At 30.5% G+C, this 14,340-nt stretch overlaps 2 protein-coding genes across 3 annotated transcripts; one reads left to right on the top strand and one right to left on the bottom strand.

Annotated features, from left to right (window-relative positions):
* Positions 1-285: 285 nt before the first annotated feature.
* LOC149893080 (uncharacterized) lies at positions 286-12,798 on the bottom strand. 2 transcript variants are annotated; one of them, XM_090066176.1, is made up of 4 exons: positions 12,708-12,798; positions 2,250-2,641; positions 2,034-2,149; positions 286-1,950 (listed from the first exon to the last, which is right to left on the bottom strand). In XM_090066176.1, the coding sequence occupies exons 2-4, from the start codon at positions 2,312-2,314 to the stop codon at positions 1,754-1,756; spliced, it is 378 nt and encodes a 125-aa protein (XP_089922302.1). In that variant the 5' UTR covers positions 2,315-2,641; positions 12,708-12,798; the 3' UTR covers positions 286-1,753. The 2 variants fall into 2 exon arrangements, with proteins under 2 accessions (XP_089922302.1, XP_089922293.1); XM_090066167.1 differs by having other exon boundaries at positions 2,250-2,415; positions 12,708-12,778.
* Positions 9,011-10,973, top strand: LOC149893081 (uncharacterized). Its single transcript, XM_090065939.1, has 3 exons — positions 9,011-9,213; positions 9,294-9,528; positions 9,648-10,973. Exons 1-3 carry the CDS (start codon positions 9,052-9,054, stop codon positions 10,880-10,882), a joined length of 1,632 nt encoding a protein of 543 aa, XP_089922065.1. The 5' UTR covers positions 9,011-9,051; the 3' UTR covers positions 10,883-10,973.
* Positions 12,799-14,340: the final 1,542 nt, after the last annotated feature.

The following is a 14,340-nucleotide window of genomic DNA, read 5'->3' as shown; positions in this document are numbered from 1 at the left end:
TTTTTATAATTCATTTTTAAGGTTTTTGTTTAACTATCTGGTCAGTAACCGGTTATCCATTTCAGTTTTCAAGGTAGAATTTAACATCCCTTTCAAATATTTTTGACTGCTCAGATCCCCAAAGGTGAAGTAGTTTGACACCACTTTTTCGTCCGAATTTTTTGGAATCAATCATTCAATAGTAGTTATTAACTATCAAACTCGATACCTCCTTCCTTTCGATAACCGGGTACTCACTTAAGTTATTATATATGAAAGCCGGGTTTATACACAATAATAATACTGTTTATTAAAGTATTTTTTTTATTTAAAGAAATTGTCATAAAAAATAACAAAGAAATAAATTATTTCACACCTTTCTCACATGTCGTGGTTGAAATAATATGCTCATTACGAACAGAAAACTCACATATCAAACATGATTTTCGAGTTTTTTTAATTAGCTGGGACAAACATGGCATACCCCAGTAATCTTTTTCCTTCCGGTTGAATCGAGTTGTGCCTGGGGTTTAGAAAATTTAGATACTATTGGTTGCACATATGGATTTATAGCTCGACCAAAAAAACTTTCAATTGCTACTTTAATTGTGAACTGCCTCATGATTTGTGGATTATGCGAAGGTTTTTCAACGAACGGAGAACACCGCTCTCTACCCGGTTGCCGATAAAATGGATTATTTTATACCGCTGATATGATTTTTCTAGAAGCACTTTATTCTCATAATAAAGAATATATGCTGCAAGGCTGGTAACATCAAGAATATTGTAGAAAAATGCTAGAGGCCACCTTTGAGTTACTCTTTTAGAAGTATATTTACGAAGCATTTTATCCAGTATCATCAGCTTTTGACAGTTATAAAGTTCAGTCATTTCTGGTTTTTTCTTTACATCATCACCAATCTTTGCTACCTGATGAATTGATGATAGCAGAATCACTCCTTTTTTTTTGGGCACATAACTGCATATCATTACTTTTTCATGAAAGCAAAACACGGTGGATAGTTCTTCTCGCGTTTTCAATGCATTCATTACTGGTGGAATGCACGTCTTATTTTTCGTTAAAGTGCTAACAATTGTTAAATCCCAGGGTACTAAAAACTTTTGTCAATACAGAGTAAGGAAGTAATTATTCATTGTATTATTTCTACCATATCCTTTATATGGTATTACCAAGTCTTTGACAACTCTCTCATCAATATTTTTCTCACAACCGGCACTCGATTTTCCAGTATAAATCTGATTAGTGAGAGGATATGAATTTTCTGCACCACATATCCACCATTATTAGCTGGTTTTGATGAAATATATTGAGTGGCTTTAGTTCAACCCCGATATGGGTAAAGTTGCTCGTCGATGGTCAGGTGCTCTATTGGGTTATAATGTTTTTTTAGGTTACTTTTAAGCATTGTCCAAATGTCTCGTATTTGAGAAGCTTTATAAATCTCCTTGCGTTGAGCACGAACTTCGGCATCATCAAATCAAGTATACGAATGTTGCAAAAGCGATTGATGCCCATTGCTACACGATACAATGGATGTGACTACTGCCACATATTTTTCATATTCTCAGTATTTATGTTTTTGGCGCCAGACGTTATCAAAATAGCCAGGTATGCATAAAATTCATGAAGCTCATGATTTTTCCACACAAGTTGCTTTTTACCTTGATTTTTTTTCATTATATGTTGTATGTTTGCTTTTTTTATTTGTATGACATATAATGATATCAGCCATTTCTGGAGTGAAAAATAGTTTTAATGTGTCAAGAATTGATAGCATGTTCCTATTTCTTGTAGGTTCACATTTCTATCGCAAATGTTATGCTTTGCAACTTTATGTTCACTTGTTGGTGTCTTAGCCCACTTAGTACTATATTTTGCTATCATTACTGGCTCACTAACTGGCGTTTCTATTTCACTTTCTTCATCTTCGCCGAGTGGATTCTCGTCAACTTCTCGTAAAAATATGCACAATATAGAAAACATTATATTTCATAATCATTGTTGCTTAATAAAAAATAGAATTGTAAGTTACCAGTATTATCAAAATCCGAAACTGCCACTTTATTATCTGGTAAATATTCCTGTTCGTCACTATCCAACACGCGGCCATTGCCAGATTCTTCACCATCAATTATTTTTAATATATTTCTATTGAAAAAAGTTCTCAGTTTATTATTTGATTTTTTATTGTTTTATTGAAAGTCCAAAACAATTTATTCGAAAATAAAACAAGGAAATCACGCATTACCGTTGAAAACCTAATGGATCCATCATGTTTCCATAAATATATCCTTCATCCATTGTATTATCCATAAATCACGCATTACCGTTGAAAACCTGATGGATCCATCATGTTTCCATAAATCCATCCTTCATCCATTGTATTATCCATACGATTATTTTTTGTTAAGTAACTGTCAAATTTAAACTTTAAGTAATTTTGTTTCACTAAAATGTGCATTGATAGTTTTTTTCAAATTATTAAATGCTTTCCTCTGTAGATTAGAATTTCAAATTATTAAATGCTTTCCTCTGTAGAATACTCTAATGTTCCTTGTGAATTGCAAAAAGAAAGTTGCAAGTGAATTTGACAGAAGATTATAGTTCAATTAAAGTCATATGTTGTTATCATGAGAAGCTCTGAAAAGAAAAAAAACAAACAAATATTTTGAAAGAAAATTGACAGTGTTACAATTCTTTTCGAAGTCACAAGGAAAACTAGAAATATTTCTGTTAAAGGTAAACTAAAAATTAGGATGGAATGCAAAAAGCAAACAAGTCAAGTTCGGCTTGAATTTTGAAGTAATACTTTTTCAAAACATACTTTAAAAACTAACTGAAGCAGATGCATTAACAAAACTTGATAAATTCAAGTTGGTGATAAAGTCAAACTTGGAAAATATAAAAGATATTGAATTTAAGGCATTTATTAAAAAACCTCTTAGCAACCAATAGAGACAAAGCAATATTTTTTTTTTAATTGAAAAAACTTATATTGAAACAAGTCTGTATAATGAAGATTATATAATATACAAATAAATAAAAGATTAATATAATTTGAAAAAAATGAAGCAGTCTTTCTCTCCTGATTTTCCATTTATTAAGAAATTCCATTTGAAATGGAAAACATAAAAAAGTTCAGAAAAGAAGTAAAAATATGGTTATGATAAAATATGATTCATTTAACTGCTGTGAAATTGTAATTTCAATTGTAATAAAAACAATCAAAAAAAGCATGAAATCAAAATGGATAAACTAACAAAAAAAATTGTCACAGATCTAAGCTTGAAAAAAAAAACACTTCATATTGAGAATTATTATCTTTTAGGAGCGTTATTTTCTTACATGTAACTTTTTTGTAAGTAAAAAAACATTAGATCTATAGAAATTATTATTAGATCAAGCGCGTTCAGGTTGTCCACCAAAAACAACATCTAGAGAAGATAAGCTTATTGTGCGAGAAGTAAATCGATAGCCTGTTATTTCTGCCAGAGCTAATAAAGAGAACTAAACGTGAACATTTCTAAACGAACAATACAACGTAGAATTCGCTCTGCAGGGTTTTATTGACCTCGTGTCACAAAAAAAACTTTTTATTTCAAGGTAAGGCATTTAATTTTATTTTTTATTTCAAAAAAATAAAATTTAATGCCTTGCCTTGAAAAAGTACTTTTTAAAGCCACAAGATTTCTGGAAATTAGTTATATGGTCTGATGAATGTAAATTCGAACTAAAGAATTCCAAAAAAAGACCAAAGTTATAGAAAAGGAAAGGAAAACCCTTGCAAAAAAACACATTAAAATCAACCATCAAACATGGAGGTGGTAATGCACTTGTTTGGGGGTGTTTTAGTTACAATGGAGTTGGTAACTTAATTTAAATTGAAGAAAAATTAACAAGAGCTGGATATGTAAATATTTTGCGAAACAACGTTATGCCCTCCGTCAACAAGTTAGGATTAAGAGATCAGTTTGCCTTTCAACAAGATAATGATCCCAAATATACCAGTAGATTGCCAAAAAAATGTTTCGAAGAAAATAAAATGGAATTGTTGGATTGGCCTGCGCAAAGTCCAGATATCAATGCAATTGAAAATTTGTGGTATTATTTGGATGATAAAATTAATAGGGATGAGCACAGTATCAACAAACAAAAATATTTTTTAGCTTTGAAGGCAGCTTGGCATAGTATTCCTTCATACTATTTACAAAACTTAATTGATAGCATTCTTTGTCTCTGGCAAGCAGTTATCGATGTCCAAGGACTTCATACTAAATATTAATTAACTATAAAACAAAAAAACTCGAATAAACTTAATAAAACTTTGAGAGATATAAATTCTTTTGACGCTTCCTATATATCAAATTTTAAAAAATTTTAATTTTTTTTAAAAGCAAGATTTAATTTTGCAAATATTATAGTTAATATTATTAATAGTTGTTATTATAAACATTTTTTTAGTTTCAATTAAAATTATTTAAATCAGTTTGGTTTTTGTTTTATTGCTACAACATATTTATTATTAGGGTATGAATAATTTTGTCGCATACTGTATGAATGCAATAGATTGGTATAAATTTCATTGAAATACTTTGGTTTATAACATTAACTTTTAATGAAACTCTTTTTTAATAAAAAATATTTATTACTTTGAAAGTTAAGTAAAAATTCTTCTGAAAGAAAATGTAGCATAAACATTTGCAAATCTTTATTCAGCTACTAAGCTTTAATTCTTGTGTTAATCTAAAACGTTACAGAATAAAAAAGTTTATAGAAAAAAAATGGCCCACAAGATCACAACCCTTTGATTCTGAATACATATCTCTCGAAAATGCATTAGCACCATCTTCCTGATTGCATATTTGTAATTTTATTGAAAAACACAGAAAAGCTTGTGAAAGTGCATTGGTGAAAAGCACAAAAAAGGTAAAAAATGACTATTAAACTTATTAAGGTAAAAAAATAGTGAAAGAATAGTCAGTTATGCATAAAAGTCTCAAAGAAACAAACACATCATAAAAAGAGCGAATTAAAATTTAAATTAAAAAACAACAAAAATGACAAAAAAAAAGCAACACAAATGAAAAATGACATTAAAAATAAAAACGTTAATGCTCATTAAAAACAAAATAACCAAACATAAAAAGATTCAACAAACAAAAGATTAGTGATTGCAAAAAAGACTAATCCAAGGGTTCAAAGAAATCTCAGTGAAAGGATCGAATTTGACAAAATATTCACAGAATCGACATAACAAGCATGTTAATAATAGTAATAATAATTTCAATAATAATAGTATTAACAGTAATAACAACAACAATAATGTTTTAGACAATAATAGTAATAATAAAAAAAATTATAATAGTAATATGAAAAATAATTAAATTGATAATAAGTTTTTAATAATAATAGCAAAAAAATCCTCATGCTATTTATAATTATAGTATAAATTATTATAAGTAAATATAAAATAGTATAATACAAAAGTTCAGAAAACAGATGATGTACTAACTCATAATTTTCAGCTTAATTTATTGAAAGGCACAAAAAAAGTCCTAATGGTTATTATGATTATAATATAAAATAATATAAAACACTATAGAATAATAAAATATAAAGGTCCAGAAAACTGATATCGTACCAACACAAAATTTTAAGGTCAATTTATTGAAATAGGTGGTACAGAGGTGCTTCACTTCTAGAACTAAGTCTTTTAGTATATTATCTACAGGATATTAAACTTACTACAGTGTAAAGCAAAGATAAAAACTACAGACAGAATTGTAGACAAAAAATGACACATTTGTAGGTGATGATTTAGATAAGAGCACAATCACTATGTTGACATTAAACCTGATTCTCATCAAAATCAGTCATACTCAATTTTTAAATATAAATTTGATTACACTTCCTGGAAACAAAAAAATGAATAAACATGACCACATATTTTGCTCAGTAGTTCATCTAGAAACCAACAATGTTCTAGCATCTTTCTGGAATTTTCTAGCTTATTTTTGTAAATGCTCAAGACTGTGTTTATTGAGAATTAATAACAGCTCATTTCCAGATGCTCAGTAATCGTTTTTACTCAATTAGTATGATAATAAACATGATAATGATAGGCAAGAAAGTTTAGCAAATAACAACAATAATAGTGATAAAAGCAGTAACAATAATAGCAAGGACCAATAATAGTTTTATTATTGGTCCTTGCTATTATTGTTACTGCTTTTATCACTATTATTGTTGTTATTTATTATTACAATTTATTACTATTGTTATTTCGATTATTTTTATCATTACTAATTTTTGCTACTATTGTCATTCTTTGTTTATTTATTATTCTAGATGGTGTTTGTAATGTTTTTATTTCTTTATACCTGCTCCTGCTGTTTTTAATAAAACCAATAATAGTTTTATTAAAAACAGCAGGAGCAGGTATAAAGAAATAATTAAAAACATTACAAATACCATCTAGAATAATAAATAAAAAGATATGGACCTTTCAAAGTTTTGACTTTTTCACTTCACCTTGGTTAGTTAAAATGTTATAACATTTTGTTGTTATACTTAGGAAGTTGATTTTGGTGGCAAACAGAAACACTAGCATAGACGAACAACTTTGCGTCTATACAAAAAAATGATAAGTTCAATAAAAAAAAAGTTATTGGTCATTTGGTCATTTGACCTTTTACCCTGGTCGATGGCAAAGGTCAAAGGTCATAATATTTTTTTGTACATTGCTTTTTCTATTGTGGATGTCCCATGAAAAAATCTTTTTGGGATTCCCATAAACAGCTTTGTAAGTCTGTATTAAATTATATGAGGCTTAAAGCTATATATATTTATATTAAAATAATCAATTCATTTCGAATTAGTCGTCAAAAGACAACTTAGGAAGAAGTTTTTAGCAACTTTCAAATTAAATTTAGATTAAAAATGGCATTTCAAGCAAAAGTAAAAGAGTTAAAGAAGAGGCAACACTATTGTTATGATCCTTTCCAACACCAGGAGAAAAAGCAATATAAAACCTAAAGGGTAGTTACTAGTCGGCAGGTAGCTATGTGTCCCTCAAAACTTATGGTTACAGCAAAATTATGTAATACTTGCCGAAAGAGGATCACTGGCTTACCTTCCGAAATAGGATTATGTGATGATGAAAATTCTGCAAATTGTAATACAAAGTCAGATTCTCAAGGGAGTTCCAGATCTCAAGATATTTTTAGTGACAAGGGAGATGAAAATTATCAGTGCCAGGAAGAAGAAATTTCAATTTTCAATAAATCCTTGTCGTTATTGGGTGAGTCACCCTTGGATGAACGCAAGTTACAAACTCTTAAAAATTATATTACGTAGAAAAAGAAAAAGCTTAAAAAACTTGTAAAAAGGAAGCTAGACCTTTTATCTTCTAATTCAGATGCCATTGATACTTAAGAGGATGATGAATACGAAGCAATTAAAAAAAAAAAAAGTCTCCAACACATGTGCTGATGACATTGTTAAATTGCTCCAGAATAAGTATAAACCAACACAAAGTAAGAGTGAAAAGATCATGATTTTGACAATACTTGTTGCTCAATGGAGTAATCAAAAAGTGATGAGAGAATTCAATTGTTCGCATCGACTTGTATCTCAAGCAAAAAAATTTTTAATGGCCAAAGGTGTTTTATCAACCCCTAACCCAAAAAAAGGGAAATCACTACCTGTACATGTGAAAGATATGGTAAAGAGTTTTATTACTCTGACACTGTTAGCCGTGTAATGCCTGGAAAAAAAGATTTTTTATCTGTTATTGAAAATGGGGAAAGGAAACATATTCAGAAAAGATTAGTTTTAAGTAATTTGAAGAAAGTTTGTCAATTATTTTCAGAAAAGTATCCAAATATCAGAACTGGGTTTTCGAAGTTTGCAGAGCTACGTCCAAAAGAATGTGTCTTTGCAGGAGCAAGTGGTACTCACTGTGTATGTGTATGTACAATTCATCAAAATGTTAAGCTCATGATAGTCGGATCACATATGGATGATTTACAACTAGAAGATGAACTAGAAACCCCTATTAAGAACATCCTTTTGCTTTTTATTATAAGTATGAAGGAAATTTATGTCATAGAAGTTATGTGCAGCTTTTGGAATGTAATACTCATGACACAATTGCTGTTCATCTTTTTCAACTAATTAATATTTTAAAAGTGAAATTTGAGGAATTAAAAATAACATATTTTAGTGATGGCTGTGCAGCACAATACAAAAACTGCAAGAATTTAATAAATCTGTGCTATCACAAAGAGGATTTTGGTTTTCCAGCTGAATGGCGTTTCTTTGCCACAAGTCATGGTAAGGGCCCATGTGATGGAGTTTGAGGAACTGTTAAACGTGAAGCGGCAAAAGCAAGCTTACAACGTCCATACCATAACCAAATAATGACCACTTATTAATTACATACTTTTGCTTATGAAAATATCCAATTTTCTTTGAATACCTCACTGCAAATGATTGGCAAATCGTATCCACAATATAGTTGGAAAGATTTTCGAATGCTAAAACAATTCCTGGTACCCAAAAATTTAATTTCTTTAAACCATTATCCACGAATGAACTTCAAGTACAAGATTATAGTTCCAATTCTGTGTCTAGAATTGAAAAAATTACGTCACAGAATGTTAGCCAGCTCAACTTCAGTTCAATTACTGGTTACATGGTTGTAGAGTATGATGAACATTCGTGGATAGATTGTAACCATATATATATATATATATGTATATATATGAAGAGCTTATTTTCAAAACGCGTTAAGGGACGTTTTTGAAAAAATTGCGTTAACTGCCCATTATTATAAAAATAAACAAATACTTTTAAGTCATGTTAGTAACTATTTTCAAAGACTTCAATATTTTGATTTATTTTTAGCTAAAAAATATTTTTATTTTCAAAACGCGGTATGATTTTTTAAATTTATTTTCAAAACGCTATTTTTTTTTTTGGACCAATCATAGCGTGCAGAAAGAGAATTTTTCGCAAACGCAATAAACAACTCGAAGAAAAACTTAAAAATGGCTAACTATTATTGTTTGGATGAAAGTGTTGTTTTAGCGTTGAAGTCTCGAAAAAGAAAAAAGCAATACTCAGCAAGAGAAATGAGAAAGTTATTTCGACATTCAAGTGGAGGAAAAATTCCTTCTATATCGTGTAATCACGTTGCAGGCTTTTACAAGGTGAGTTTATTTGATTTTATTGAGCTTATTGTTATAAAATTGTTATAATAATCTTTAAATTTATGACAAATTTATTTCAGGCTCGAGATATTACACCAGACAATCTGTTTAAATGTCATTCAGAATTCTATTGTAATACCAACAAAGTGTCACAGGATGCTTCTATATTATCAATGCTTAATATAGTTAGTATTAAAAGAGCCAGAGTGAAAAATAATGAGCGAAAAAAGTTAAGAACTATGAGAATTGAGTACTTTTTATGCATTGAAGGATACAAACTACGAGTTTACCAAGCTTCACTTTGTTCAGTATTGTGTAAGTTTACAATTACTTGAGTTTTATTTTAGAACAATTTGCATAATTTATGCATGAATATTTGTTGAAAAAATGTTTTATTGACAAAAATCAATATTTTATTTATTTTTATAATCTAGCCATAAATCCTGATAGAGTTATACGAATTGCAAGACACTGGTATGAGCATGGAACAACCAGACCTGAAAATAGAGGAGGAGACAGGAAGAAAGCAGTCTTTTCTGAAATGAAAGAAGCTATTAAAAACCATATTCAGACTTTTACATGCAGAGCAAGTCATTATGGTAGAAAAGGTGCTCCTGGACGTAAATATTTGCCTTCTGTTTTGAATGTAAAACGCATGTACCAACTTTTTTTGGACAAAAATTGTACAACCATTGCTCAAAATGTGGGCTACCATTATTATTATGGGATATTTGTAAACCATTACAATTTAGCATTTGGATATCCAGCAACAGATACATGTTCTACATGTCAATCGTTCAAGTTGTTTATGAAAAACCAAAATATTACTGATGACCAAAAGAAAATAAAAATTGCACTTTTCATTCTTCACAGAAAGAAAGCAAGAAAATTTTACAGTTTGCTTAATGATATCCACCCAAATGAGATTACTATCTGCTTTGACATGATGGAGAATCTTGTACTACCAAAATTATCAATAGGAGAAGCCTACTATTCTTGGCAGCTTTATTTATATGTTCTAGGTATTGTTTTTCATAGGGGTAATAAATCTCAGCCTGTTAACGATATTTTTTTTTTACATGGCTGGAACAAAAATATAAATATGGCATCTATGCTTCTTGCTTTAAGAAAGCAATGTTTCAAGAAACTGCATATTATACATACGTTTCCAGAACGTGGACACTCATATCTGCCAGCAGATCGTATGTATGGTCGAGTACAGCTCGATATAAAAAAAAAAGATAAAATTCTTGAGCCTGATGAATACATAAACATACTTAGCCGGCATGGAAAAGTCAAGGTTTATGGGCAAGACTGGTCAGCACTTGACTTCAAATCAGAAGTGAAAAGGTTTGTCAAGAACAAAAAAACATTTAAAATCAGTGAAGCAAAAAAACTCCTTATTTGTTCCGACAAGCTAGAAGTGGTTCCATGCAGTTACCATTCTGAGCCCATATCACACAGTCTCCTTAAAAAAGGAAAGAAATGGGACAGTTTCCGACCAAAATATTTGGAATTAAAGAACTGTGTTAAGCTTGCTAAAAAAGATGTTGTTTTTCGGCTCCTTTGTCTTGTAGGAGTAGAAAACAGAATACTTGCCATGTATAAAACACTACTCTGTAACGCCACTGAAGATGTTACTAACTTTAGTGAAGAAGACAGTTCATAACTTTATTTATATTTTTTAGCTGTGAATTCTTTTGATTGTGCGTGTGCATTGTTTGATGTATAAATATTAAACAAACGTTTTTTTCCAGCATAAACTTGTGTTTTAATTGATTTTCTTTTATTAAATCAAAAAAGCTAGTTAATGAGAAGTGTCATAAACTACCACTTTATACGCTTTTTTAGTTACCAATTGGAGTTGTTTTAAAAAAAAATTTAAAATAATTATTTAAACTAAATAATATCAAATAACAATATTATAAAAACAATATGATAAATATAAGAAAATCTGTGTTTCGCAAGTAGATCATAGAATACATAACACAATATTTATTAAAGAAATAAATTAAAATGGATATAAAGTGTTTTGTTAGCAAGCAATATTTGGATATACAGCGTTTTGAAATAAAACAAAAGTAACGACTGGAAATAAATATTGATTTTATCCAGCTTGATTTCAGTGGTCATCGTAGTCTTATTAACAAAACACATATGTAACTAAATCAATAAATAGTAATTTCAAAACATTTAATTTTATTGCGTAGGAAAAAAGATTGATTTTCTCAAAACCCATAATTTGGATTTACTGCATTTTGAAAATGAGCTCTTCATATATATATATATATATATATATATATATATATATATATATATATATATATATATATATATATATATACACACACACACATATATACCCTTACCAAAAAAAATATATCAATATCCAAACTGATTTAAAAAGTTTTAACATATCCAGGTATAACCCCATTCCTCTTTAGCAGTAAGGTTAGCATTTTTTAAAACCTTTTCATAGCTAAATGAATTAGTATTAATAAAATTATTGTTCTGCTCTAAGCTCTGTTTTTGTTACATCTGTTTTATTTAGACCGATGTTTTTCGTGGAAACTATTGCTAATAGTTAACTAATATTTATTTGAAAGCATTTATAAGACTTTTATAGAGAAAAGGTGAAGGACCATTCACAGCATACATATGTAGCATTTTAATGGCGGATTCTAAGAGGCCTATTTGAGCAAAAAATGTAAATGACATTTCATTATGAGAGCATGTAAAATTTTAAACTTGCATAGGATTACTGGAAACTGGACAAAAACTTAGTTGTTAAATACTGAGAGGAGGGAGAAAAGTTACAAACAATAACCAAGGAAAGTCATTAACAGAGACTAATTCAGTTTATCATATAAATTAATGATAAAGCGAAATGGAGAAAACTTACAAGTAACAAGATGGAGATGAGATTGATTAAGGAGAAGGAGAAGGAGAAGGAGAAAACGAAAGAAAAGGAGAAGGAGAAAGAGTAGGAGAAGGAGAAAGAGAAAGAGAAAGAGAAAGAGAAAGAGAAGGTGAAGGAGAAGGAGAAGGAGAAAGAGAAGGGTAAGGAGAAGGAGAAGAAGAGATGAGTAAGAGATTATATGGTTAAAGAGTTTTAAGAGATTTTAAAGAAGATTTTATAAAAAGGAGTTTCAAAAACATTAAAAAGAACTTTAAGAGATTATATGAGAAAAGAGTTTTAAGAGATTTTATAGGAGATTTTGAGAGTAAAGAGCTTTCAGAATATGAATGAAAGTAGAATGGGAATAGAATGTTGAGAGTTTTAAGAGGATTTAAAGAGTAAGGATTTTTATGAGACTAGAGGAACAAAAAATTTTAAGAGATTGAGAGGAGAATTAATGGAAATATTTATTGTAAGTATTATAGTTGAAGTAATATTTTATTACTACAATGATATTATATGGTGGTTGTTATAGAAAAGTCCGATCTTTCAAACTAGCTACTACACTATCTGAAATACAAAGAGAAAAACTTACATCACATTCTATATATGCGCTACTCCCAAACAAGCTGTTCTACAGTCATATTGAATACGCAACAGTAGCTCATTCCAGTTAAATATAGAATAAAATACAACAAAACAGCCTGATTAGACAAAACAAAACCAGTCCCATTAAAAAAAACATCCGCTATTACAAAACACGACCAAAAATACATAACGCTAAATAATAAAACAAAAAATGAGCAAGGTATCCAAGAGGAGTGGGTGAAAACCCCAAATTTGGCCAAATTTGGCCCAAATTTTAACGTTTTGTATGGAAATTGAGCCAAAAACGGGGTTATGTGGCCAATTCCGTTGCTTGCCAGCCTCTCTGTTGATTGTCTTTGTCATTTTCGTGCTCAGCCTGACAGGATACAACAAAATAGGGCCAAGGGATCTGATGGGAGTCGGTGAAAGCCTCGAATTTGGCCACATTTGGCCCAAATTTCGACGTTTTGTATGGAAATTGAGCCAAAAACGGGGTTTTGTCGCCAAATCCGGTACTTGCCAGCCTCTCTGTTGATTGTCTTTGTCATTTTCGTGCTCAGCCTGATAGGTTACAACAGAATATGTCCAAAGGCTCCAAGAAATCTCGGTGAAAGGCTCCAATTTGACGAAATAATCACAGAATTGACATTACAAGCAAATTCTAAGCATTTCTGTGCATTTGTCGCAAAAATCGGTACTTACCACTGAATTGCTTGATGCCCTTGGGCATTTTTTTGCTCAGCCTGACAGGATACAACAAAATATGGCCAAGGGGTCCGATGGGAGTCGGTGAAAGCCTCGAATTTGGCCACATTTGGCCCAAATTTCGACGTTTTGTATGGAAATTGAGCCAAAAACGGGGTTTTGTCGCCAAATCCGGTACTTGCCAGCCTGTCTGTTGATTGTCTTTGTCATTTTCGTGCTCAGCCTGACAGGATACAACAAAATAGGGCCAAGGGATCCAAGAGGAGTCGGTGAAAGCCTCGAATTTGGCCACATTTGGCCCAAATTTCGACGTTTTGTATGACTACAAGAAAAGGAGAGTTTTGGGACAAAACCATTTTTGATGCCCGTTTTGAGTTTTTTTGATAATCGCGTGTTGATTTTTTTTTTGATGCCCGTTTTGAGTTTTTTTTGATAATCGCGTGTTGAGTTTTTTTGATGATGATGATGGGTTGAAAACATCAAGAGGAGAAAAACATTTTTTTTTTCATGACGTGATAAAACGCGTAATGAAAAAAAGTTTAATGGGTGTCGTTCGCGAAAAATTAATTTTTCTTTTTGTTTTTGTTCTTGTTTGTGTTTTTTTTTGTGAATGGACTTGTACAGTTCAATTTCGCGGTGACCTAAACCTTTGTCCCTTAAGTATTCAATGAATTTAATGCTTCTGATTTTTCCGTCGTCGTTTCGCAAGATTCTCATTTTATTTGGCCAAGAAAAAAATTTTTCACAAAATTAAATTTAAAAAAGGGATGCTTGAGAATGGGGAGTACGGTCCGAGAAGCAATCCGGATCCGATGGTTCGTAACCTTTTCCGCTTTTGATGTAAAGACCGTCTCTGACGGAGCTTCCTTTGATCCAGGGTGTTAAAAATAATCCGTTTCCTCTGTGAGTGCCCATTTTCATTCCGTGTCCATTTT

Source organism: Hydra viridissima, unplaced genomic scaffold (assembly GCF_058129835.1).
Source record: "Hydra viridissima isolate aposymbiotic clone 2 unplaced genomic scaffold, HvirCarnegie_v1 scaffold_1, whole genome shotgun sequence".
Classification (NCBI taxonomy): domain Eukaryota; kingdom Metazoa; phylum Cnidaria; class Hydrozoa; order Anthoathecata; family Hydridae; genus Hydra; species Hydra viridissima.
The sequence above is the reverse complement of the archived record's forward strand: the minus strand, read 5'-3'. Positions and strand labels throughout refer to the sequence as shown.

Bases quoted from the DNA above. Each gene is read 5' to 3' on its own strand.
- LOC149893080 (XM_090066176.1), bottom strand. From the start codon at position 2,314: ATGGATAATACAATGGATGAAGGATATATTTATGGAAACATGATGGAT. The intron at 2,150-2,249 runs GTAATGCGTGAT...TTTTTTCAATAG, and splicing joins GATCCATTAGGTTTTCAACG to AAATATATTAAAAATAATTG. The intron at 1,951-2,033 runs GTAACTTACAAT...TTTTACGAGAAG, and splicing joins TTCGGATTTTGATAATACTG to TTGACGAGAATCCACTCGGC.
- LOC149893081 (XM_090065939.1), top strand. From the start codon at position 9,052: ATGGCTAACTATTATTGTTTGGATGAAAGTGTTGTTTTAGCGTTGAAG. The intron at 9,214-9,293 runs GTGAGTTTATTT...AATTTATTTCAG, and splicing joins ACGTTGCAGGCTTTTACAAG to GCTCGAGATATTACACCAGA. The intron at 9,529-9,647 runs GTAAGTTTACAA...TTTATAATCTAG, and splicing joins TTCACTTTGTTCAGTATTGT to CCATAAATCCTGATAGAGTT.